Below are 26,232 nucleotides of genomic sequence, written 5' to 3' on the forward strand. Positions count from 1 at the left end.
GAGTTTGACTGGTTGACTGGAGGAGGAGTGAAAAACACCCAAACAGACAGAAGTAGGTGGGAAAAAAGATGAGTGTGGACCACAACTGAATCTCTTGAATCTGCAACCACAACCATTTCCACTCAACTTAGAGGAAGTGGGGGGCTGTGTGACGTCATCAGCAGAAACTCATTCTTGTAATGTCTACAAAACCCCAACGGTACAAACGAAAATTTAACGGCACAAACCAGCACAAACAAACGCCACCATTTCGGTTAAATATGGAGCCAGTGTGGGTCTGGCTAACCATAGAATGACCTATAAAAGAATTGTTAATAACTCGATAACCATAACAGCACTATTGAAACTTCATGCAGGTGCATTACCACAAGATCTCTGAAAATGTCCTTCTGTTAAATGTTTGAGAGTTAGCATTATGGTTAACTTGAGTGACCTTTTTATAGTTGGCTGTCAGGCTGTTTACTTTCCAGAGCTCAAAAATGTATTTACAGGATTTTATACCTACATGTTCAACTGTCCAGAGAATTAACACACAATTTGAGTCCATGTGCAAAACTACCTAAACCGGGCACTGCAGCTTTAAGCCATGATAAAAAATGATTCATTCAGATGTTAGATTGGAGATCTTGATCCTCAGTGCTGTCTGCACGTTTGTCTGCGTACAGGAGCTTATCGTGATTTGACTAATTACTAAATATTGCTCAACTGAAGTTTACCACTCTTACAAAACATGTCATCATGTCATCAGGAAGAGCACACTGAAGCTGGAAGACAACCAGTGGTTCATCCACATATTACTGTCCATGCAACACATGTCTTCAGATCTGACTACTGACTTGACTGCTTCCCTGGAGTCTCTGTGCTTTATCTCCTCACAGGTTTTCCCAGGATCATCACAGGTTTCCCATGGACAAACTCTGGATCTGCTGCTGTGGTCCTGCTTCTCTCCTGCCTTCATTGTCATTGCTCACTTATCCATATAGTTGTGATAGTGTTTATTATATAGTTCCATAGATGTTCAGGTTCAGCTTGGTGTGCATCAGTTGCATCCATGTGTCTCTCCCTACAGCCCACCTTCTCCCCCTCTCCCCCAGTCTCTCTCTCTCTCTCTCTCTCTCTCTTTTTCTCCTCCTTTACCCTCTCTCTTTAACCCCAATTGGTCAAGGCAGACGTCCATCCTCCAGGAGTCAGGGTCTGCTCCAGGTTTCTGCTGTTAAAAGGATGTTTTTCCTCACCACTGTCACCAGTCACAAGTGTTTGCTCCTGGAAGATTCTGTTGGGTTTCTGTAAATTGGCTTAGAGTCTGGTTTCGACCCGCTCTAGATGTGAAGTGTCATGAGATAACTTCTGTTATGATTTGACGCTATATAAATAAAATTTGATTGATTGATTGATTGATTGTCTTTTAGAAGTCAAATCAAGGTAACCATATCACTTCAGATGTAGTGAAATCAGCTGCTATCGCTGTTGGACTGGATACTGGGCTCAGCTTCATTTTGTGGCCTTCTCTCCATGAAGAGAACACATTTTTCAGTCTCAGCCTCTCCTGGAAGTCCTTGCAGAACATGAAGTAGATGAAGGGGTCCAGGCAGATGTTGGCAGCTGACAATACACGGGTGAAGTGGTGCAGGAAGCTGAGCACTGGGGTTCAGGAACACCCAAGGAAATTATAGGGAATGTCAACCAGTTGGAAAGGAATGAAGGAAATACAGAAGATGCTGACCAGCACCAACATGTTCTGACGTGACTCGGCCAGTTTCTTAGAGCTGGAGGACGTCACCTGACTCTGATGAACCAGTGACACCTTGTAGGATACGTGACAGTAGATGAAGATGATGAAGGTAAGGATTGACCAAAAACTGTTTCTGGCATCCATCTTACTTCCACATCAGGTTACTCCTTTCATATTTGGAATATGGTGTTTCTTTAATCAAAGAAAGAAAATAGAAAATGGGCAAAAGCTTACCAGAAACACTGGAGTGTACGCGACAATGAAGAAGACCTTGGTTGAAGCACTGAATTCAAGACAGTGAGTCAAATCTTTTTTTTTATTTGTGTTGTGTTAAAACTTACTGTACCTGTGTCTTTGAGTACTGCCCTGTCTGAATATGTCTGAGTGGATGTCTAGTATAAGCTTCTGCAAAGCAACAGATACTGTTTAATTTGTGTGTTAAAGAGAGAAATGTCCTCACAATACTCAGGGTTTCAGACACCACTTCCTATGGGACACAAAAAGATTGCATTGCCCAAAAGTGCTGAGTTTATCTGACAGGAGAAGTTGACCTTTGGCAAGAAGTGACTGTGCAGACATGATCCTGCACCAAATGATGAAACAATACTGATGTGTTTCTACAGCCCTTCACAGTTTGTGTCCCTTACTATATTTGTGTTAATGAGGTGCAAACATGGTAAGCAACCACTAGATGCCACCAAAAATTAAACAATGAACCTTTAATTAAATGATCTGAGTTTGGAAATTCTGGTAACATCAATGGAAAAGATGTAATTTTACTGCAGGCACAGTTTTATTTTTTTTTGTAGGCTTACAGATGATTGTTCTTGAACTGATAAACAACACTGTCTCAAATCAGTGTGATAAACTTTCTAGAGCATTATGAGGAAGGACATGAAAGTGCAGGACTTCTGTTTCCTGTAAGGTTTATTGAGCTCAAGACAAAGATACAAGAGTCCAAAATCCATAGTGACAGATACAATATTTTAAAAAAAATTAATAAATAAAAAAACCACAAAGCATTAAAAGAAAGAAAATGATTACAGCTGAACACAATGGCTATTTACACACCATTAAACTCCACCCAAAATATACTAGTCAACATTTGCTAGGGATCAGTTTTATATTTGCACAATAATTGATGCTGTATAATATTTTGGGTGACTTCATATATTATGTGTGTACTTTGACTAGTCATGTGAAGAAAAATGGACCAAAAGGTAGAAAAACAAATTTTTATTGGACTTTCAGGCAAAAGGGTGATACAGCCCTAGAAATTAGAGTTCACAACAATTACTCTTCCAATTTTGTTTTCACTGAAACCACTCAGAATGTTCTGAAACACATACGGTGTGATGTCAATGTGTGTGGCCACCATCCGCATCCGCAGGCTGTTCTCCACTGGGAAAATAAACTGTAAAGTTTCCAGAATTACACCCCCGAATATAACAAAGTTATAGTCCTGATCCCTAGCAAATGTTGACTAGTGTATTTCAGTATATCTCAGCTCATGGCAGTTTTTAATCAAACGCTTTTAACATAACGTGGCGACAGTGGTATGGGTGTAGCAAGAATAGGATACCAAATTATTGATAAATTGAGTGTTGATTTATTGATTAATTTAATTATAGATTTATAACTAAGCTGAAACTTAAATCAACCCAAAACAATAATTTAGAAATCTTGCATAGGTTGATAGTTCGTGGACTGCACAGATGAACCCGAGTGTGAATAAACAGTACACAAAGCACAACTGAGACAATGGATTTATACGCATATAAATAATTTATTAACTAAACTAAGATACACAAATAACATAAAGACAAGAGACAAATACAACAAAAGGAGCAGGAGATTATGGACAGGAGAATACGTAGATTAAGTTGGCAGATAGCTATATTCAAGATATTCTAACATTAGTGAGGTTACGCTGAGGTAAACCTACTTAAATTGGAATAACACCAACTCAGATAAATCAGGAGCAAGTTTTCTTACAAGTTAGAGGCCTTCTGAAGGATGCAGGCTGGAGAGGCCTTGACGGCGGATGGATGAAGTCTTCTGACGTAGTTCGAAGCAGGAACAGGCGGTGAAGCAACGTGCTTGCGCTGGAGGCCTGAAGGTCTGGAGGTCTGAAGTTCTGCTGGCTGGAGGAGGTTCACAGCTGGCTCTGGCGGCTGGTTCTGGAAAGCTCGCCAGGAGAAGTGGAGAACAGCGAAGATGGAACAGCTCTTGGAGAGCTTAGAAGGTAGTAACAGCTCTTTGCTGAAGTTGAGAGCAGCGAGGGTGGAAAAAGCTCTGCTCTGCTCTGTGAGAGCCTGGGAGATGGGAAAGACTCTGGAGAAGACTCTGTTGAAAAGTTGGTTTCATTCACTTTTATAGTTCTGTCCAAAAACCAACTTGGCACGCCTTCCTCGTGCATATTGATGAGTCATCGATGCCTTGGGCCGTTGCCTTCTTTGTCTGTTTTCGGCGGGAAACCTCGTGAATTTTTAACAAGTTGTTTGCATATCTCAAAGTATCACGTTTCTCTTCCCTCTTAGGAAGACAGAGGGGGAGAGGACGTTGTGCAAGACTTGTAAGAAAACTTTGCATCCTTAAATAAGATCCTTAAATAAGATCACTCAAACTTTATACATCACCTGTAACCTCACTTAAGCATCAGTAAAATAATAGCATGATTATTCAGACATGCTATAAGCAGTGATACTCTTACTTTCACATAATTCACCGTGAACATGATCAGGACACATGTGAAACCACAGGTCAGACAAATGGCTTAAGTATTACGTGCATAAAAGAGTTAACGTGCTGAGTTAATCAACATTAACACATAATGTAATACATTATTAACATGGCACATATAGGGATTTTGTCATTCAGTCTATTTCTTCTTCTGGGTTCATCTTCACCTCTGGATAAGCAACATGATAAAACACAGATGTTGAGAGGACGAAGTCGACTAGGTGTAAACACCAGTTTATGAGTCCTCAATTTACTATGGCCGAGGAAATGGCTCTTGATGAAGAACAGAGGACAATGGCTGGGGAAGTATTTTTTTTAAGTCCATTAGGCTCATTCCTTAAGATCATCTGTCTTCGTAAATGTCATTTGCAGAGGATGTCCGTGCACTGACCTGCTAACCAACCAATCAGCATGGTTGTTCAGGAATTTGGTTTGACACGAAGAGGAAGATAATATAATTATTACCTCCGCCAAGGAGGTTATGTTTTTGCCAAGGTTTGTTTGTTTGTCTGTCTGTCTGTCTGTCTGTCTGTCCATTAGTGTGCAACATAACTCAAAAAGTTATGGACAGATTTGGATGAAATTTTCAGGGTTTGTTGGAAATGGGATAAGGAAGAAATGATTAAATTTTGGTGGTGATCGGGGGGGGGGGGGCCCATGGGGGGGGCACTGATTGTTAGTGTGCAACATAACTCAAAAAGTTATGGACAGATTTGGATGCAATTTTCAGGGTTTGTTTGAAATGGGATAAGGAAGAAATGATTAAATTTTGGTGGTGATCGGGGGGGGGGGCCCACGGGGGGGGGGGCACTGATCGTTAGTGTGCAACATAACTCAAAAAGTTATGGACAGATTTGGATGAAATTTTCAGGGTTCGTTGGAAGTGGGATAAGGAAGAAATGATTAAATTTTGGTGGTGATCGGGGGTGGGGGGGCCCATGGGGGGGGCACTGATCAGCCTTGGCGGAGGTCTGCACTCTCCGAGTGCTTCTAGTTTATAATTCTGTTTTTGAGTCTGTTCACTCACTCCACCATCATGAGACTACATGGGTAAACAAAAATGTCACTAAGACAGAAATGCAAATGAATGCATTTTAACATAACCTTCCGATCCGACAACACCACTCTGGGAGTTTTACCCAGAGAATTTCTGTACTCAGTTAAATATAACCCAGCGGGCACACAGGTTCAACTATACACAAAAGAGGGGGTCGAGACATGGTTCCAATTAAGCAGATAAAATTATATTTTAATACAAATAGACATCTTTAAAATACAATTCAATACATATTAAAAAGGTGTGCAGGGACAAAAAAAATAAAAAATAAACTAAACAATCCAAAAAAAATGTGTAATTAGGGCTGGGGCCTTACCAGTGGGCGAAGAGAAGGGGAGGATGGTGAGGGATCCCGGGAGGGTCACCCCAATCACACGTGCAGAGACAATCACACACAGCCACGCTTAAAGTGAACAATCAACCCGGGTAGTGACGACACAGCAAACCAAAAGAAAAAAGAAAGGGACATCACCACCAAGGTTATTATCGTTAACGAAAACGAACGAAATGACGAAAACTAAAATTGAAAAAACATTTTCGTTAACTGAAATAAATAAAAACTCTAATTAAAAGAAAAAAACGATAACTAACTGAAACTGTATTGTGAGCTTACAAAACTAACTAAAATGTATAAAAATTATGGATACAATTCCCTTCGTTTTCGTCTCTGTCAATGTCGGATTGATATGAAATTAATTTATTTCACTTCAGCAGTTTGAGCTGGTGACACCATACGACACTTCACAGTCTGTCATGTCTGGCCATTTGTGGTTTCCAGTGGTCTTCTGGTCCCCACTCTACCTGGAACATACAGACTAAAGCTGGGACACAGCAGCACAGTCCTGTCTGGGGTTTACTGTAGTGATACATGGGTCGGGTTTTTTTTTTTTTTTGGCGTACCGTGTGTGTGCGCGTGAGTGACAGACAGAGCTGAGCTAAAGGACAGTCAGTGTTGAACTAGCATCCAGGTTAAAACTGGAGAGTTTATCACCATGAAAAGGCCTTCCAAGCCCTGAACTGCACAGTTTAGAAGAGGAGAAAAGAGGAGGATGAAAACTAATCCAATTACAGAGGTATGGAACCTGTTAGAATGTTAAAAAACGTTTGATGTTACTAGCTACAGCTAGCTGAACTGAACTGAAGCAAAGTTGGCTAATAATGGAACTGGAGATGATTAAGATATGAGAGATCTGCTAAGGTGTGGTTTACTGATGAGGAACTGGGTTAGATATGTTTATAAGTGGTTTGTATATGTTCCTATCTGCTTTAACTGCTGGTTAGCTGGTTTATAATAGGTTCCTATCTGGTTTAACTGCTGGTTAGCTGGTTTATATATGTTTCTATCTGCTTTAACTGCTGGTTAGCTGGTTTATATATGTTTCTATCTGCTTTAACTGCTGGCTGCTTTGTGCATCTCCTCTCATGCTTTGCACATCTTCGCATTGTTTCACGTAAGTGACGTTGTGTATGGATTGCACCCCACCTCAACCTGCTATAGGGAATTTATACATTGTACGGTACATTGTGTCTCTGCTCAGTCCATGAGCCGCCCTAACCCGACCCCCAAATAAAGTGTCCAGGGTAACACATATCCACGCCTCACTAATTTCTTTGAATAGGATGATGAGGAAGATAAAATATATGAAATAACTAAAACTAATACTAAAACTAAACTAAACTAAACTAAAACTAAGCATTCAGAAAAAAACGATAACTAATAAAAACTAACAAACCTGCTCTAAAAACTAATTAAAACTAACTGAATAAGAGAAAAAAAAAGTCAAAACTAATTAAAACTAAACTATAATTAAAAATCCAAAACTATTATAACCTTGATCACCACCGACCACACCAGTCCTGCCGCTGCGGTGGGCCCACAGCTACTAAAAAGACAAGAAGAAGAAATTAAGAAATACTAAAAAATGCAACCACACTAACTACTGAAAACCAAAGTACGTACAAAAGAAAACACTAAACCTAACACATTATGAACAAAAGAAATCAAAATTCATTATACAATATAATTATACTAAATGGAAATTAATCAAAAACCAAAATACATAATTACTTGATTCAAATAATCAAAATTAACAAAGGGTTAAAAAAAAACTTCACATGGATAAAATAAAAAGATGTTACACAAAATAAAACACCATGTGACAAACAATAATCATGACAAATTAATCAAACAAAACAAATCCTAGCAATAAACCCCTTATCACACGCTCAATTAAAAAGGGAAACTTGAACGGTCACAACGAAGGTGGCTCAAGTAGTTCGCCTCAATGGCTAACACAACGTGGCTAACACAAATGCCACGTTGTGGGTGGCAGACGCAGCGGTGATAGCAGCTAGCTGGCCGTTAGCGTTAGCCAGCAAGCAAGCGTGATTAAAGTGTTGGAATGAAGCGAACAGTTGACAGTTCACAAGCCGCAGTTTTATAGCTCCGCAAAGCAGCAGTATTTCTGGGTCAGTCCAATTTAACAGCAGGAGTGACGATTCTTTCCACCTGCCATCTAAAAAAGGAGAAATGCGATGTGACCCAAACTGGAAACAATATGCTAATGCTAGCACAGCTACGCAGGGACCTACCATCATCGTGGCAGGTAAGCATTTGTTGCAGATAAGTACGGGAGCCCAGGAACGAGACCTAAAAGAAGCAACAATGGCTGCTAAGTGGACGATGCAAAATAAAATAAGTTATAACCTAATTAGCGGCTACAACCACACCTGCAAGAGCGCAGCACAGGGTCAACCAGACGACACGGAAGCGGAAGTAAACAAGAAGTGCGTAACATTCGGCATCAAAGGAGAGCAAGAGACTTCAAGATGGCAGGCCCCCTTTATATAGAGTAGGCCCACAGCGATCGGCCAATGAGCAAGATGATCCAACCTCAAACCAATCAGCATTGCATGTCTTGCTGCCACAATAATAAAACTGAATTTGAGCAATACAAAACAAACAAGTAAGAATGGAGTTTATCTAAAAGTTATGATAAACCTGATGTGTTTTACAACCAAAGAACATTAAGTTCCTTCTTCAAAGAAGAAGTAATGATGTTACATGTCAGACTACTTTGTTGTTTCATTATTGATTGTCTGTTTATTCTAAAAACACAAAAAAGTTGTGAGGATGACAATAAAAGTCAGAAAAAGAAATAAGATGATTTTTGCACTTTTCTGTCAAACGTTTTAGTTCAGTTAGACCAAACATTGTGTACAATTCTAATTATAGTAAGACTCTGAATGTGGAGCCATCTGAACACCATTGACAATGTGTGATATTGACACCAATCAGCCATAACATTTTATCATGGACAGAAAAGGCAATCATGAAGAGGAAGAGCTGGGTTGTGTCTTAGAAGTAGTATGTTAAGCAACAATATTAACAATAACAAGGTAACCAGCTTTTTAAATGTGGTGCATGAGATTTGTCACCAGTATGGATGAGAATGAGCTGAACCACCAGCTGATGTGGGCCGACTTTGAGATCAGCTGCTGTCGCTGTTGGACTGGATACTGGGCTCAGCTTCATTTTGTGGCCTTCTCTCCATGTTCAGGTCTGGTGTGTCTCTCCGTAAGAAGAACACATTTTTCAGTCTCAGCTGCTCCCGGAAGTCCTTGCAGAAGATGAAGTAGATGAAGGGGTCCAGGCAAATATTCACAGCTGATAATACACGGGTCAATTCATGCATGAAGTTAAGCACTGGGCTCCAAGAACACCCAAGGAAATTATGGAAAAAGTTAACCAGGCGGTAGGGGATGAAGCAAATACAGAAGACACTGACCAACACTCGCATGTTCCGACGTGACTTGGCCAACTTTTTACAGTTTTTGTACAGGTTTTGCTGAACCACTGACACTTTATGGGATATGCGGTTGTAGATGAAGACAATAAACATGAGGATGGACATGAAGATAGTTAACACACAGGGGTTGAGAACTTTGGTGAACACACTGTACTGTGTACTGTGGAAATCTTGACAGTGAGTGGGGATCAATGTCAGGTTCTTTTCTCTGACAAGTGTGACAGAAACAGAGCTGACATAGAAGGTTAGCATAAAAACCCATGTAAATATAGAGATGATGCAGGCGCCTCGCACCGTCTGAAGGATGTGAGTTTTATTAGAACAGACGATCTTTAGATATCTGTAAGAGAAGAAGACAACAACAATAACTATGATCCAACTATTCAAAACACATATGCAAAGAATCCATGAATCAACACAGGAATGGACCTCATAGACATGGTCCCATTTCTCACAAGCATGTGACAAGTGAGATTATTGTAAGTATCATAAGTGTAGATGATTGCAGATTAACACCCCATCTTAGGTGTAAAATGTTTGTAAAACTAATTTGTCTTTCCACATGCCTCCTCATTCTGCAAATCACTGGAAACAGGAATCATGGCATCTCGTACATCATATCCATCTGTAATATTTGAAAAACTTAGTGGCAGTAAAACCTTGCTGTGGATCTAGTCTGGTCTCTGGTTGGATTCAGTCTCACCTTGACTTGGTTTTAGTCAGAGACTGTTGCTATGACCAATGGATAATTAACAAACACAGGAATTCTACATGAAATAATGTAATGATCGATATGACATCTACATCTACTTGCTTCAACTACTATCCTCAGACTTTGTTTGCAACGTCGTCATCTCTTCTTAAGTCATGACTGGAGCCACATTCTCATCAACTGTGATTTTTTTTATTTTTATTTTTTAAATTTTTCAAATAAATGCCACATTTGTAAAGGCATGGTCATTATATTTGCTTCATTACTGTAGTGGTACAGATAAGCAATGTAATTTTCCTGTCTTCATTAGGTCCATTGACATTCTTGTGTTGTAATTCTGTTAGTTCTAGTTAGTTTATTGCTTTTATATATATGTACAGGTATATTTACATACCTGTATATTTATATACCTGTACACATACACTACACACAGTAGTTTGGTTATGTATAAATAACCAAACATACTGTTTTAGTTACAATCAAGGAACCTGACACCATAAACCAGGGGTGGCCAATCCTGGTCCTTGAGGGCCGTATCCAGCATGTTTTAGATGTTTCCCTCTTCCAGCACACCTGATGGTCGTTATCAGGCTTCTGCAGAGCTTGATGATAGGCTTATCATTTGAATCAGGTGTGTTGGAAGAGGGATACATCTGGAACATGCAGGGTTTTGGCTCTCCAGGACCAGGGTTGGGCAACCCTGTTATCAACTGTACAAAATATGGGCATAACCACTATGACCTCACTCACTGATTTGCAGACTGCCATTTTGAAACCTTGAGCTGGATATTTTGGCTGTTTATTTTGTTTATTGTGATAATATTTGGTCAAGAGGGTGTCACTTTTAGTACCTGTTATAAGCAATGTAAGTCATAAACAGGATGCTGGTGTACATGTTGAGGTAGAAGATGCTGTCGCCAACTTTGCAGTAGAGCCGGAGGATGTTGACGGAGTTATTGGCTGAATGCATGATGTAGAAAGGAAGGGAAAGGCTGAGCAGGAAATCTGCAGCTGCCAGATTCTTCAGGTAGACCATGATACTTCTAGACGACTTCTGACGTTGACAGAAGAGAAACTTAAGGATGAATCCATTGAAGAGCAAACCCACCTACAGTGGACGGAGAGGAAGACTCAGTGTAATGTTTAACGGGAGCTATTTAATGGTAATATTTGAGATTGTGTCAGATTTTAAGGGTTTTTGAAAACTTTTTACTACTACTGTATAAACTCACTATGAATCATTAAACAGCAAATATAATTAAATACAACATTAATGCAAACATACATAAAGTGCTAGTAAACTTTGTGCAAAGTTAGCTTCATACACTTCCTTGACAACATTGTTATGTGACTTCTCCATCACATCTGTAGTAGCGCTGTTTGTCAGGAAATGAATGTAAAAGAAGCTCTGAAATTTGTACATCAGGATTTCTCAACCTTTTTTGAACCATGCCCCACTAATGGTATCATAAGTGTAAAGTCAAACTGGTTTTAATTCACTAGGAAAGAACGTGGAGGAAGGAGAAAAAGGGGAAAAAAAAAAGTGTGTGAAATTTAGAGGCCACAGCACAGATCAGCTCAATCAGGATCACATTGGGCTCAGCTGTGCGCTGTGTCATCATGCACACTGTTCTGAAAGGCGGCAGGTGTCTCAAATGAGACAGCGCTGCAACTGATAAAAGGGCGGAGCAGACGCCACTGCGGCTCCTATGCAAACTTCAGACTGCTGCACAACAGACGGTTGGAAACTGCGGAGAGGCAGCCGGTGAGACTATTTGGGAAATGTTTAGTTTATGCGCTGCACTAGAACTACGATCATTTGATCATAATGATAGTCTCACATTAATGTGCTGTTGTGTGTAAGTGCACCGAAGTGCAAACGGGGTTTAAAGGGTTAAACTTAAAGCTGCCTGTTTGTAACTACAGTGGTGGGTGTTTTTTGTTAAACAGTTGGGTTATTTGTGGTTCGAATTAAAAATAATAATTTATTTTAAATGTAAATTGCCTGGGCACAGGATTTCAGTTGTCCAATTATGTCAGTTAATTATAGTTATAGTAGTGAGTTTGTTGGGTTTAAATATTAATTGAATGCAATTAATCGGATTTTTTGTTTCTGCTTATTCTATTTATTCAAATGTGTTAAATGTATTATATATTTCTTGTTTAAACAATTTTTGTACTGTATTTTATCTACATGTAAATACCTATTTTTCTATATAATGGTGATTTTGTATTTATAGCATTTTGCACTTATTGGTCAATTAATTGTTTGTTTCTGTGTTATTTTTGTTAAAATGTTTTCCACCTAAAGATTAAAGACCATTACGGCATTCATTGTATGTGCATCCAAACGACCTGTGCCTCTGAACTTCAATAAAAGAAAAAAAAAAAGGAAAAAGTCGTCCTGGGAATATTTTGAGTGAAGTCCAGTTGCCCAAACCTCCTCCAGATGTTTGTGCCTTTATTCAAGTTGGGGCAAACGGCAAAAATCAAACAAACCAGAACAACTTGACAATAAGACTACTGGTGCCCCCCCATGATTTATTTAGAAGTAATGTGACATCCCTGTATGAGAAGGATGTGGTAGGTTTTACAGTTTTGTAGATAAAGCTGTGAGAAAGTGAAAGTGAGCTCCCCTCTGCTGCCCCCCGAAAACACATTTGTGACCGGGCGTGGGGGGGTATGTGCCCATTGATTTATACTCTTGTGATGTTGATGTGATCGCTAATGCAACCACGCACATGAACAATGATGTCACTCGTGACCCCCCCCCCCATGTGCTCGGGCCCCCCTGGTTGTGAACCACTGATGTACGACATTTAGTCTTAATTTAAAGGCCAAGTCCAGTTGAATTACATCACTAATTACATATGTTTATTGATATGAAAGATCATTTTACAAGTCAATAATGTCACTTAGCATTTAGTTTTAGTTTTGAGGAAAGTGGATCAGTGAACTACATCTCTTGGCTTCTATGATGTGTCACCAACATCTAAAGGGTTGTTACCTCGTCACATTTGACGTTAGACTTCAAGAACAAGAAAGGTTCTTAAGAGGTGCAAACCACGAAGTCTGACAAAATTATAGTGGCAGATACGTTTTCAGCAGCTCTGAGTGGCTTGGGGAGAGACAAAGGTAGGATGACACTTGGTCTATTTTGGGTCTGTTGTCTTTACAGCAGTGGCGGCAGCTCGTCTTTCAGACAGGGGAAGCTCATTGTTGGCTTACATCAGAAAATTAAGTTATTTAAACATACATTTGTCCCTCCGTTCCTTTTTAAGAAAATGGTCAGTGACCTTATCGTACTAAGTAGGCGTCTTTTCCAGGGACTTGACCAGTGTCAATGGCCAGCAGAGCTGGGCTGCTTAGATTGCCTTAGCCCATTGTGTTGTGGGTGTAAGACTTCAGCCTTTTTAAACAAGAGATGCTCCTTTCACTCTGACCTAGCCGACAGTTTGATTTAACTATCTACAAAATGATATTAAACTCGAACAAGAAATGATTAAATTATGTAACTGAAACAAGAAAACGCTGAAATTATGTTAAATTGAAACAAGGAAGTACAATGAATGTATTTTATTTACAGTGCAAGAAATGAACGAGTCATTTCGTGGTGGTTTCTCTGATTTCACAGGAGAATGCGCAACGGTATTAAACTAAACTGTCAGTGAAGGAGTAGATTTCAAAATAGCTGTCAAAGGAGATTCAGCCTTTTGACTGATCCTCCAGTCAGCACGTGGGATTCTGGTGTCCAGCCTGGCCGAGCTCCGCCCACAGCTCCATTCACCCCCAGAGATGCCTGGTGTCTGGGGGCGGGACAACATCGTGGCATTTATCCAATTATTGTCCAGTTTTGAGGCAATGAAAAAAATTGTTCCACTCAGTCCCACTGAAATCCATAGACACCCGGCGTCTACGAGCAAATGCATTGAGCAGAGATCGTATGAGAAAACAGCGCAACGGGAATGTATGAGAAGTGAACATCGCGTCTGTTGATTTGTGATAAAGCTAATTCTGAACAAACTCGTCTTTGAGATGAACGTGTTCTAACACATTTGTAGTCAATGAAATGTCAACACAACCGTACATATTTAACCATTTAATTTTCGTAATTTTAGGGGAAGCCAGGCTTCCCTTGCAGTCTGTGAGAAATCGCCACTGCTTTAAGAGTTACTTCTTTTCACAGTCTGCCTGCTACATTTTCTTTTAAACTGGAAAAACAAGTGAAAGCTCACCAGAAACACCAGGCTGTAGGCCACAATGAAGAAAATATGGACTGAAGGGTTAAATTCCTGACAGCGAGTCAAACCCTCAGTTGTGTTCTCATTGATGGACAGGTTAAACAGCTGCATCGACCCTCCCAGGTTCTTCATGTTTTGAGGTTTATTCTGAAAAATGAAAATCTTAACTACAACCTGTACGACAAATTACACATCTGTGGGTGGACAATTAAAACATAACAGGTAAAAATAAAACTATTCTTGTTGTATCACACAAATAATGATGAACACATTTTGCAATTGTCTACAACCAGCACCAGTGTGCACAACATGAAGTACAAATATGAATCAAAGCCTACTTTCCTCTGACTTTAACCCATAAAGACCACGTGATACTTTTGTGACAGTTCCCAAATGATTTTTTCTGTCTGTTTAACCTTTCTTCAGAGATTTATTACTACTCATTATACTGTTATTCTCTGTATTGTGATTTTTCAGTGAAAATCTGGTATTTTCTATATTTCATTCACTGATCATATAGATGTTCATAAAAGCTCAGAGTAAAGTTGAGGGATATTAAATTAAAACCAAAGAAAACTGAAGAAAAAGTGAGTTTTTCAATGAAGATACTTGTAGCTGAATATAAACCAAGTGTCTCCATCCACTGTCATTGATCCATCGCCTTGGGTTTTACTGGTGAATCAATGCTGTAGAAGATGACTGTGTTTCCACGGCAACTACTGAGCCTCTGAACGTCCATATGGGTCATATCTGATGACCATGAAAAGATGACAAACTGCAATTTGCACCAATTATTTACATGTATTGATAAGATTAGTGGATCAACAGGTATCAAACAGTTTAGATCAGCTGATGCTTTCTGTAACTAGTAGATGTTTGGGTCTTTATAGGTAAAGGTAAAATATGATTACAAAACAAAGCTGTTTGATTATGTTTGATATAAAAAGACATAAGGAGATGTAGAATAGCATCCAGCAGACAGTCTTTCCATCACTTGTTGTGGTGCCTCAGTAACATGTCCCTGAACGTATCATCTCCTACAGGCCCTCGTGACTGTGTCCACATCAACCTGCACAGTTGAAGGACTTCTTTTAACTGTCACTCAGATAAAGTTTCGTATGCAGGGCTTCAGTGATGACCAACAAATTGAGTTGAAGTCCTGTCATCTGCTCTAATCCTGATCATCATCAAACAATGCTAATTTTGGACCATTTTATATTTATCTGGTATAATTTTTGTTTGCGGTTCGATTTTATGCAGATGATGTGTTGCTCTTTTTCTATGTTTGTCTCACATTATCATTACTGATTAAAAAAGATCATCTCATCTACCAGTTGGGGCTGCGAGTATAAGTAAAGGTGTTTAACAAACAGTGAAAAAAGGTTTCATGAAGTTTTAAGGTGTCTTTTAGTGTCATATTTTAAGATATTTACTATTGTTACAATGACACTTTTACTTTGTCTATCTTCTCTGCTGTGTTTACATTTAAAGTTGATAAATTAACATAAACTCGTTTTACAAATAATTTATTAAAAACTAATCCTTTACTCATTTAGGGTGTGATTTAAATACTGCACTGCAAGCACTCGTTTCAATAAAACTCTCCATGTTTCTCTGAAAAATACACATTTTCTGCTGACAAAGAATAAATTTAACATCACATTTAAACATGAGAACAATCAAATAGTAAGATGAAAACATAGTGTACCTGTAGCTCTGGGCACTCTCCTGCCTGAGTGGATGTGTGATATGAGCTGCTGCAACTCAACAGATACTGTTTAATAGTTGGGTTAAATATCTAAATACACTTAAAATACATAAACCACATCCTGCATCACAACCAGATAAAAATGTGCAAAAGGGTGAGTACTGAAAACCTATGTACTTGTTACCACATAAAGCTTTACTTCTGTTAATTTTACTAATCTGATCATCTTAAATGTCTTTATCTGACAGGAGGATTTCACAAAGCAGGAACTGACTGTTCAGATAGCATCTTGTGAAGCACGGAAGAATGATTTCCCCATAACTCATGATGAAATGACGGTGATGCTTTTCTACAGTAGTTCAACAAGAAACTTTTCTTTTTTCTAACTTTGATTGTGAGGCGTCTACTTTAAAGTAAACAGCACAGCCAGCCCATAACAAACATTGTCATATGTGATTTTAATGCAATTAAGTTGTGTGTTGGTGACTTCACCATCAAAAATAACACCAGTAAAAATCACACAATTAACCTTTAATTTATGATGAGATTCCATAAATGCTGTAACACAGATAGAGAACATCCAGTTTCACAGCCAACACAGTTTTTTGAGAGTTTACAGATTATTGTTGTTGAATTAATTCGCAAATTAAGTCAAATCTGCTATTTAAAGGTGGGGTAGGAGAGGCTTTCTTGCAGCATTTTTTACTATATTGCTTAAAATCCCCTTCACATCCTGCTTACAACCAATTAATTAAATGATCTACACAAAAATAAAAAAAAATTTAGTCACCCGTGGAACAGACAGGACTGGAAAAAACACCATCCAATCATTTTAACCAGCCCATCGAAATGACTGAATGGTGATATGTCTGTCATACTCAAATGCCATTTGTCCCTCCCCCTTTGTGCATGAATCGTGCATTCTCAGAGGTTTGGAGCACTTGTACAGGAAACAAAGCCAGAGCCAGCGCTTGGCTATATTAGTTATATTAGGATGGAAAGTTCACCGGCAAACTGTTTTGTCACTAACATAAATCACTAGGAAATGTAACGTTAACCAGATAGGTATGAAGTGTATGAAGTGTTCTGTAAGAGTAGAGGTGTTGGAGGAGACTGAATGAGGAACACATGGATCCGCGAGCCAGGGTCGGACGAATTAATGCTGTGCAGCGCTCGTGAAACCTCGGGAACAAGCATTGTCCGTGCCAGTACTCTGGAGGCGTGGCTTTGGGGGATGTCTGAAGAAAGGGGTTTGGATTTTGAATTATTTTCAAAATGTAGCTTGCTCAAACTGTTTTTCCAAGATCTCCTACCCCACCTTTAATAAATAAAACATGACAGTACAGCAGATGGCTGAATACACCACATATAGATTTCTTAATATTTACTCATATATTGACTGATTGATGCATTTTTGCAGGTTACATTTCTATCTGTTTCTAATGACACTGTTTTAACATAAGAAAAGTAATAAACTGAAGTTGTATAATAGTTATGATATCCTGATGTGTTTCAAAACCGAAGTACATACATTTTTTTTGCACCCTCGGTAACTAGGATTTCTATGGGCATACATTTAGTAGAGTTGACGTAATGACGTCACATGTGATATTTTTGTCTGTTTAAACTTGTAACGCTCACAACAGTAGAAATGTTGGCAATCAAATTTTGCAGGTTTCACATGAGTTGTCGTATAATTATTATATTATATAAGTACAAGTTTCACAAAACATTTTGTGAAACAGAAAACATCCATATAGTTCTAGAGAATCTCTCAATATGGATCAGTCTGAACACTGTACAACATGTGCTACTGACACCAATCAACCATAACATTATGAGCATTGACAGAATAAACCAGGCAACATTATGCATGGTGTCAAAAGGAAGAGTTAGATCACATATTTTAGAGGCAGCATGTTAAGCAACAAGATAACTGTAGCACTTTAAACATGGTGCATGAGAACTGCCAACATTATATGTAGATGAGAATGAGCTGAACCATCAGCAGTTGTGGGCCGACTTCAAAATCAGCTGCTTTCGCTGCTGAACTGGATATTGGGCTCAGTTTCATTTTGTGGCCCTCTCTCCATGTTCAGTTCTGGTGTGTCTCTCCGTAAGAAGAATCCATTTTTCAGTCTCAGCTGCTCACGGAAGTCCTTGCAGAAGATGAAGTAGATGAAGGGGTCCAGGCAGATATTCACAGCTGATAATACACGGGTCACTTCTTGCAGGAAGTTAAGCACTGGGCTCCAAGAACATCCAAGGATATCATAGAAAATGTTAACCAGCTGGTAGGGGGTGAAGGAAATACAGAAGACGCTGACCAACACTCGCATGTTCCGACGTGACTTGGCCAATTTTTTAGAACTGGAGGATGTCAGCTGACTCTGCTGAACCTCTGACACCTTATGGGATGTGCGGTTGTAGACAAAGATGATGAGGGCGAGAATGTACAGGAAAATGACTAATACACAGGTGTCAAAAACAATGTCAAACACATTGAAGTTTGTACTTCGCAATTCCTCACAGCTGCTGGGAATGAATGTCAAGTTCCTTTGTGTGATGAGTGATGAAGAAACGTAGCTGGTAACAATAGTTAGGGTACAAATCCATGTCAGAGTAGAGATGATGCAGGCGCCTTGCACTGTCTGTATGATGTGAGTTTTGTTAGAATAGATGATCTTTAGGTATCTGTAAGAGAAGAAGCCAACAACAATAACAATGATCTAATTTTGGATTCAAACATATACAGTAGTATCCATGAATTAACTCAGAAGTAAACCTTTCAGACATGGTCCCATTTCTCAAAAGAACTGAAAGGCTGAGATTATTTTCTCTTGGTAAGGTTAAGAGGTGATTCCCAAAAACAGCACAAATGGAAAATGTTCTTAGAACCTACTTAGAAATCATGTAAAGATGATGTCAAAACTACAAACAAAGCCACAGCAGTGTTTGAATTTGTGAAGAATTTACATGTCAGTATTCAGTGAAATAACCCCGCTTTTCACTCACAACTTATATGCATTTAAGCAGGGTTATCACTCTTAGGCTGTCAGAGGAAGATGAATGTGTGTGGTGATACCTGTGATTGTAAACAAAAATTAGTGGTATGGGAAAGAGATTCAAAGACAGCCTCTAATGTAGATGTGAGACCACTCTCAAGGTGACTTTTTTAAGATCTTAGACTCACTTTTGAGCATTTTACTTAGTCTAATCTCATTCTCAGACAAATAGAAATCAGGATTGTATTTTGAGACCAGTCAACACCATAAGGGCAGGGATTTCCCTCTTGTATCATCATTATTTTGTAGCATCTTTTATGACACGGTCTCATTTCAGGTGGTCTACAACATCATAGTGTGACTGCTGCTATGACCTACCCATACTTTACAAAAAATAGGAATTCCTCATGAAATAAAGCACTGATCAATGGGACAGCTGCATTTATTGCTGAATCTACTAATCTCAGACTTTCTTTATAAATTTGGAATCACCTCCAGGTCCAGATTCTCTCATCAATTGTGGATTTTCTTTTTTTTTTTTACTCTAACATAAAAGCCACATTTGTAGCAGTGCAGTCATTATCTTAGCTTTATTATTTACAACGAGAGGCACAAATAGATGATTTTTTTTTAACTCTAACATAAAAGCCACGTTTGTAGCAGTGCAGTCATTATCTTAGCTTTATTATTTACAACGAGAGGCACAAATAGATGATTTTTTTTTTTTTTTTAAATTGACTTGCATCATTGATTCAGTAGGTGCTAGCATTGCATAGATTTTGTACATGTCACTCAAGTGTAATCGGTCAAACTTTAAGTACCTGTTATAAGCAATGTAAGTCATGAACAGGATGCTGGTGTACATGTTGAGGTAGAACATGGTGGAGCCAAAGTTGCAGTAGATCACACGGATGGTCATGGAGTTGCTAGCTCCATTGATGATGTCAAAAGGGAGACAGAGGCTGAGTAGAAAGTCTGCAGCTATGAGATTCTTCAGGTAGATCATGATGCTTCTAGATGATTTCTGACGTTGGCAGAGCAAAAACTTAAGGATGAATCCATTGAGGAGCAAACCCACCTACAGTTTATGGACAGGAAGAGTCAGTGTAATGTGTAACAGAAACTAAATGAATCATAGACTGTATAAAACATGGATGTAAACAACCCAGTATCACACTTTGCTATTTTCAGAACTTGCATGTGGGTTTTTGTCTGCTGCCATACTGTATTTGGAGGTTGAAAAGGATGAATCTGGAGAAGAACTAAAGATTAAAGATGGACTTGCTTTATTATCCCCATGGGGAAATTTAGCCTCTGCATTTTACCCATCCTAGTATTAACCTACAGTCTGGGTCGCTGTAAAGGGGGGGGGTTGACATGACAAATTCATGGGGCCCAGCATTTCCAGGGGGTCCAGTGGATATAGGTTAGAAGTTGTGAAATTTTCAAGTTAGCTCCAAAGTAAAAGAGAGGTCTAGAAGCCGGGAGTCCAAAGTTAAGTTTCCCTTTCGTTTTCACACCAGTTGTGGTTATTACGGTACTTACAAAACGCACCCCTATACCTCTAGTCTCTACACCACGAACAACCCCCGCCCCACTCACACACACCCACTCTGATGACAACTTTATAGATAATTTCTTTTCTGAAAGGCTCACAATATTTACCCTCCATGGGGTCCATAATTGATAGCGGTGCCCCAGCCTACAGTATACGTGTTTCTAAATAGCAAGAGAAACCTTTGGAAGCCCTCACAGCATAACTTAAACTTAACACAAAGAGTCAAACCCAGAACCTTCTTGCTGTGAGGCGAAGTGCTAACCACTATGCCACTGTGCCGCCATGGGTCAGTATAAGTCCACCCCTGGATGTGTTATTAGAACTGGATTATGAACCTCAAGATGGAGCCTGTTCTCTTGAACAAATAGCTGCACTTTGGTGCCTAAGCCAAAAAGAAAATTGAAAATTGATTTCCCTGTTAACTCCACATCTAGACAAGAGCTGCTGCAAATGTGCACTAGCACTTCACTTGCTACTAACATTAAAAACCTACACTTTCACCACTTTTACAGACATTTATTGTAGTGAGCTGCAAGGAAAATGTTTTTTGTTCCACTTGAGTCAGTCACTTGAGAGGTCATCCATGGATGCAACTTGCAAAGCTAATGACACCACTACCTTTACTGAAAATACCAACCACTCTAACTGCTAACGAGAGTCAGGATGAAATTGTGTGACATTTGGCTTTGCAGTCTAAGTTACATGCCATTACAGATTGTCACAGTCTTCTGTATAAACAGATTATTGTACAAATTACAGTAAAATGTAACTCTATTTGTAGCTGCATTGGTTTAATAAACGGCCACGTTTCATACTGATGTTTTTATGAAGATGTATTTTTAACACGACATCAGACAAACTCCAACGTAAAAATCCTAAAAACACTGTGACAACGTTAGCATCATAAACCGAATGCAGAGTCCTGTTTTTCCTTCCGAACATAGTCTGTAGCTGCTCTGCCTCTTCACGCGCTCTTCCCAGAATCCTCTTCTCATGACCCTTTTCTCATGACCCTTTTATGACCTTTACGTAACAAATTCTTACATAAAATGGATATTCTTTTTTAAACAGTACATGAGACAATATTTCATTTTTAAAGTACAAACTGAAATCCTTTTAATCAAAATAAAATCATGAATTTAACACTTAATACTCTGTTAACACATAACACTGTACTCTCTAATGACCACGCTGTCTCCCAGACAGTTACACTATTAACTTGCAAAATCTTTTAGTTTGACATCTCATAGGTGTAATTGATAACAGAATAACTAAAAAAAAAAATAAACCTGACCTATTTTGAACATGTCATGATCAGGTATATTGACTAGAAATGCTGACACTGTTTCTCATTGTTAGAGTGAGGACTGATTTGGCTGGGACCTGGGTTTGAACTGTTTTGACTTGACATAACTGATCTTTAATCATAGCCAGTTTGCCATAAACACAATTCTGAAATAGTTCCCATTCACAAATATTATTGGAAAATGTATTTTAATTTACCAAAAGGAAAAGGTAAAATTAGTGAAAACTTACCAGAAACACCAGACTATAGGAAACCATGAAGAACACCTCGATTGAGGTGCTTGGTTCATGACAGCGAGGCAAATCATCCGTTGTGGATTCATTGATGACGGACTGATTGAAAAACGGCATCAATCCTACCAAGCTCTTCATGATTTAAGGTTTATGCTAAAGAAAGGAAACACTATTAACAACTTTTAACACAATATTACAAATCTGGCTACAGGTCTTCCATCAGAACATACAGTTACAAAAAAGAACAACTCTTGCTTTATCATATATTGATGATCTACGGTGGGCGGGATTTTTTGTGGCACCTACGTCATGTTGTACACAGAGTCTCTGTAACTCAGTGCACAAAACATGAAAAATAAAGAGGATTACAAACATGGAAACAATCAAAACCCCAAGAAGAAGTTACTGTACCTGTTGAACTGAGCACTCCCCTGCCTGAATCTGCCTGAGTGGAAATGTGATGTGACCTACTGCAAAACAACAAATAATTTTTCACAAATCAGGAAGTGACTGTTCAGATATCGTTCTGTAAAGCATGATTTCTCTATATTGTGACTGTAACAGTGAAATGATGGTGGTGCTTTTCCACAACAGTTCAAAAATAAACTTTTCTTTTGTTTTTCAATTTTGATTGTGAGGCATTCATTGTAAAGTAGACAGCACAACCATCCCACAATAAACATTGTCATAAGTGATAGTAATGCAATTAAGTTGCTATTTGTAACTTCACCACCAAAAATAACACCAGTAAAAATAACACGATTAACTTTTAATTTATGATGTGATTCCAGAAATGCTGAAATGAAAGAGAGATGGGGAACATCCAGTTTCACAACCAACACACTTTCTTTTGTGACCTTACAGATTATTGTTGTTGAATTAATTAACAAATTATGTCAAGTCTGCTATATAATAGATAAAACATGACAGTACAGCAGATGGCTGAATACAGCACGTGTAGATTTCTTAATATTTACTCATAATTTGACTGATTGATGTATTTTTACAGGTTAAATTTCTATCTGTTTTAATGACACTGTTTTAACATAAGAAAAGTAATAAACTGAAGTTGTATAATAGCTATGATACCACAAATGTGTTTCAAAACAAGTGTACATACAATTTTTTGCATCGTCAGTAACTAGGGATTGCAAACACAGGTCATATGTTTTCTTGCTCACATGATCACAAACCTTTTGTAGCGATGAAGTATTGACATCACGTGACAATCTAGGCTATTTTTGTCTGTTTAAACTTGCAACGCTCACAGCAGTTGAAATGTTAGCAATCAATTTTTGCAGGTTTCACATGAGTTGTCATGTAATTATTTAATAAGAACAAGTTTCACGAAACATTTTGTGAAACAGTAAACATGCATACAGTTCAAATTCTAGTAAACCTATCAGTATGGATAAATCTGAACACTGTACAACATGTGATATTGACGCCTATCAGTCAAAATATCGTAAATGTTGACAGAATAAACCAGGTAATAATGACAACATAATGTATGGTGTCGAAAGGAAGAGCCATATATTGATGGTATACAATAGGGCGGGATTTTTATGGCACAAATGTCATGTTCTACAAAGAGTCTCTTGTGTGTTAGTGTATAAAACATGAAACATGAGGATTAATGGCAAAACAAAATAGTCTGTTTTCGATTGCTCCAAAAAAAACAACAACAAAAAAACAACAAAAGAAACATGATGGGCAGGAGAAAAATATTCAGCAGACAGGGTTTTTGCACGACATTAGATGCCTCAGTAATATTTAGCAAAATGCATTATCTCCTTCAGGCCCTCATGACTGTGCCCATATCAACCTGTACTGTTGAAAGACTCTTTTCAACTGTCACTCAGATAAAGTCTGGCCTCAGGGGCATCAGTGATGACAAACAAACTGAGCTCAAGCCCTGTGGTCTGCTGCTCCAATCCTGATCATCATTAAACAGTGTTAATTTCAGACTGATATCATTTTTGTTTGGTGTGTAGTTCAATTTTATGCAAATGATGCAGCCTTTTATGACATATGCATTTCAACCCTATCCCAGCTGGAGAGGGGTTACACTAAATAGTACTGTAGGGCTGTGCATGTGTTTCTTGTATTTTCTTCTTCTTTGGTATAAATTATGTATGCTCATTTTAACCCTATACAAACACCAAAACTAAAAGTAGCACAGTACTGTATTCTTCAGCATTCATGAAAAAGCGGATAATCAGAACCATAATAAGGGGCTCATTCTGGTACTTAACCCTTTCATGCATACTGGTCACTACAGTGGACAGCTATTCTACAGCTGTTCTCTTGTATATTCATGGATTTTGTTGTTCTTTTCGTTGTTGTTTATTTATTTTTTATTTTTTTTACATATATCTTTATTAGAGTTTTAGGACATTACATATCTTTTCTGGCATGAATTGATAACATTATGTAGATCTCTCCTGAGCATAAACCCCCAGAATCACAAGCCCTCCCCATAGTTTTCACACAATTTATCAGTAAATACATATTTCTGTGTGTCAAAAATTAAACGTGTGGTGTCCAGCTGAGTGGACATTTTTGCAACTTCATTAAAAACAGGTTCATACAAAAATTTTTTTTTCATTATTTTTTTTTTAATGTATTTTTAAAAAAATTTAAATTATTATTGTTATTTTTTAAATTATTATTATTATTATTATTATTATTATTATTATTATTTATTTTTCTGAAGAAATTTTTTAATCGCATTGTTTTTTTTTTCATGCCTAAAGAGGAATAAAAACACAGGAAAAATTTTTGATTAAGGTTCTCGTAATTCGTGTATGAAAGGGTTAAACAATGACTGCAAGTAAGCATATGTAACAAACACAAGTTCAATGAGGTTTTATCATTAAAAATGTATCTTTGACCCTTTGAAGCCAAGATTTTGACACTAAACAATACATTCACTAACACATTTTTTTCATTCATAAAGCAAGCTTTTCATTTATGACCATGTTTCTTGGAAAAATACAAATTTCCAGCAATATATTTGTTAAACGCAGAAACAATCCAAACCCCAAGAAGAAGTTACTGTACCTGTTGAACTGAAAAGTCCCCTGCCTGAATCTGTCAGAGTGGAAGTGTGATGTGGATGTCAGCTGCTGCAAAACAACTAATACTATTTTAATTGTGGTTCACATAAGAAGTTGACTCAGAATACATTCTCTTTATTGCTCAATGGTTAAAAATCCAGATCCTGCGCTACAGCCAGACCACACTGCCCACAAGTGCTTAGAGACTGTTTATTTGTTTATACCATATAAAGGTTTACATCGCTTTAATATTATTAATCTCATCATCTTAACGTCTTTATCTGAAAGGAAAAGTTCACATAACAGGAAGTTACTGTGCAGACATTATCACATTAATATGATAAAACAATTTTCCCATATTGAGAGTCTTATGATGAAGCGATTAGTAGATTGGTTATTATTGCTACAGTATTTCAGAAGGCCAAGTTTTAGCACAAATTTGTGGATTTGAAACTGTTTTTGCATTTGGAATGTGAAAAATTTGCAGTAATCCATTCCCAGATTCATCTTTTTTTCTTTTGTTTTTCCTGTATGTATTGATCATGGAATTGTTGCAAAGGTGCAGATGGATTAAAAATAAAAATGGTGGAAATTTTTACTTTACTACCAAACAGTTTTTAAGATAACCATAAAAAACATAAACTTATTTGTTGTAGTGCCACGTGCGGCCACAGTTCACCATGTGCAGTTGTAGGTTGAATTTGCAACCTATACTTGCGTCAATTTATGACATTGAGAGAAATAAACAGAACATTTAACCGAGACACTAAACATAAAGCTAATGGTTACAATAAATACATGACCACACATACTGTACATACACTGCCCACAACCCACTTCCAACATGCATCAACATACACCAAATAATTGTATGTTTAGCTGAATATGTAAAGCCTATTAATATATTATAGACTCATCCTCACTGTATCCCTTAAGTAAATAAACAAATGGAATAGTAGTTTTTGTTATTAGAAAAATGAAACAGGCTTAATATTCAGTTTTTTGTGATGGAGGTATGCGGTGCAAGACATCAATCAATCAATTAAAGTTTATTTATATCACACTTTACA

At 38.0% G+C, this 26,232-nt stretch overlaps 2 protein-coding genes across 2 annotated transcripts; both read right to left on the reverse strand.

Annotated features, from left to right (window-relative positions):
* Positions 1-8,617: 8,617 nt before the first annotated feature.
* LOC115434930 (P2Y purinoceptor 14-like) lies at positions 8,618-16,035 on the reverse strand. Its single transcript, XM_030157066.1, has 4 exons — positions 16,002-16,035; positions 14,288-14,440; positions 10,904-11,160; positions 8,618-9,680 (listed from the first exon to the last, which is right to left on the reverse strand). The coding sequence occupies exons 2-4, from the start codon at positions 14,423-14,425 to the stop codon at positions 9,023-9,025; spliced, it is 1,053 nt and encodes a 350-aa protein (XP_030012926.1). The 5' UTR covers positions 14,426-14,440; positions 16,002-16,035; the 3' UTR covers positions 8,618-9,022.
* Positions 16,036-18,031: 1,996 nt separating this feature from the next.
* Positions 18,032-22,220, reverse strand: LOC115435329 (P2Y purinoceptor 14-like). The gene is made up of 3 exons (XM_030157658.1): positions 22,101-22,220; positions 19,828-20,084; positions 18,032-18,695 (listed from the first exon to the last, which is right to left on the reverse strand). Exons 1-3 carry the CDS (start codon positions 22,218-22,220, stop codon positions 18,032-18,034), a joined length of 1,041 nt encoding a protein of 346 aa, XP_030013518.1.
* Positions 22,221-26,232: the final 4,012 nt, after the last annotated feature.

This window comes from Sphaeramia orbicularis, chromosome 16 (genome assembly GCF_902148855.1).
Source record: "Sphaeramia orbicularis chromosome 16, fSphaOr1.1, whole genome shotgun sequence".
NCBI lineage: Eukaryota > Metazoa > Chordata > Actinopteri > Kurtiformes > Apogonidae > Sphaeramia > Sphaeramia orbicularis.

Excerpts from the sequence above, each read along its gene's own strand:
- LOC115434930 (XM_030157066.1), bottom strand. The coding sequence starts at position 14,425 with ATGAAGAACCTGGGAGGGTCGATGCAGCTGTTTAACCTGTCCATCAAT. Across the intron at positions 11,161-14,287 it reads CCTACAGCCTGGTGTTTCTG|GTGGGTTTGCTCTTCAATGG; the intron begins GTGAGCTTTCAC and ends CGTCCACTGTAG. Across the intron at positions 9,681-10,903 it reads ACTTACATTGCTTATAACAG|ATATCTAAAGATCGTCTGTT; the intron begins GTACTAAAAGTG and ends CTTCTCTTACAG.
- LOC115435329 (XM_030157658.1), bottom strand. The coding sequence starts at position 22,220 with ATGCCGTTTTTCAATCAGTCCGTCATCAATGAATCCACAACGGATGAT. Across the intron at positions 20,085-22,100 it reads CCTATAGTCTGGTGTTTCTG|GTGGGTTTGCTCCTCAATGG; the intron begins GTAAGTTTTCAC and ends CATAAACTGTAG. Across the intron at positions 18,696-19,827 it reads ACTTACATTGCTTATAACAG|ATACCTAAAGATCATCTATT; the intron begins GTACTTAAAGTT and ends CTTCTCTTACAG.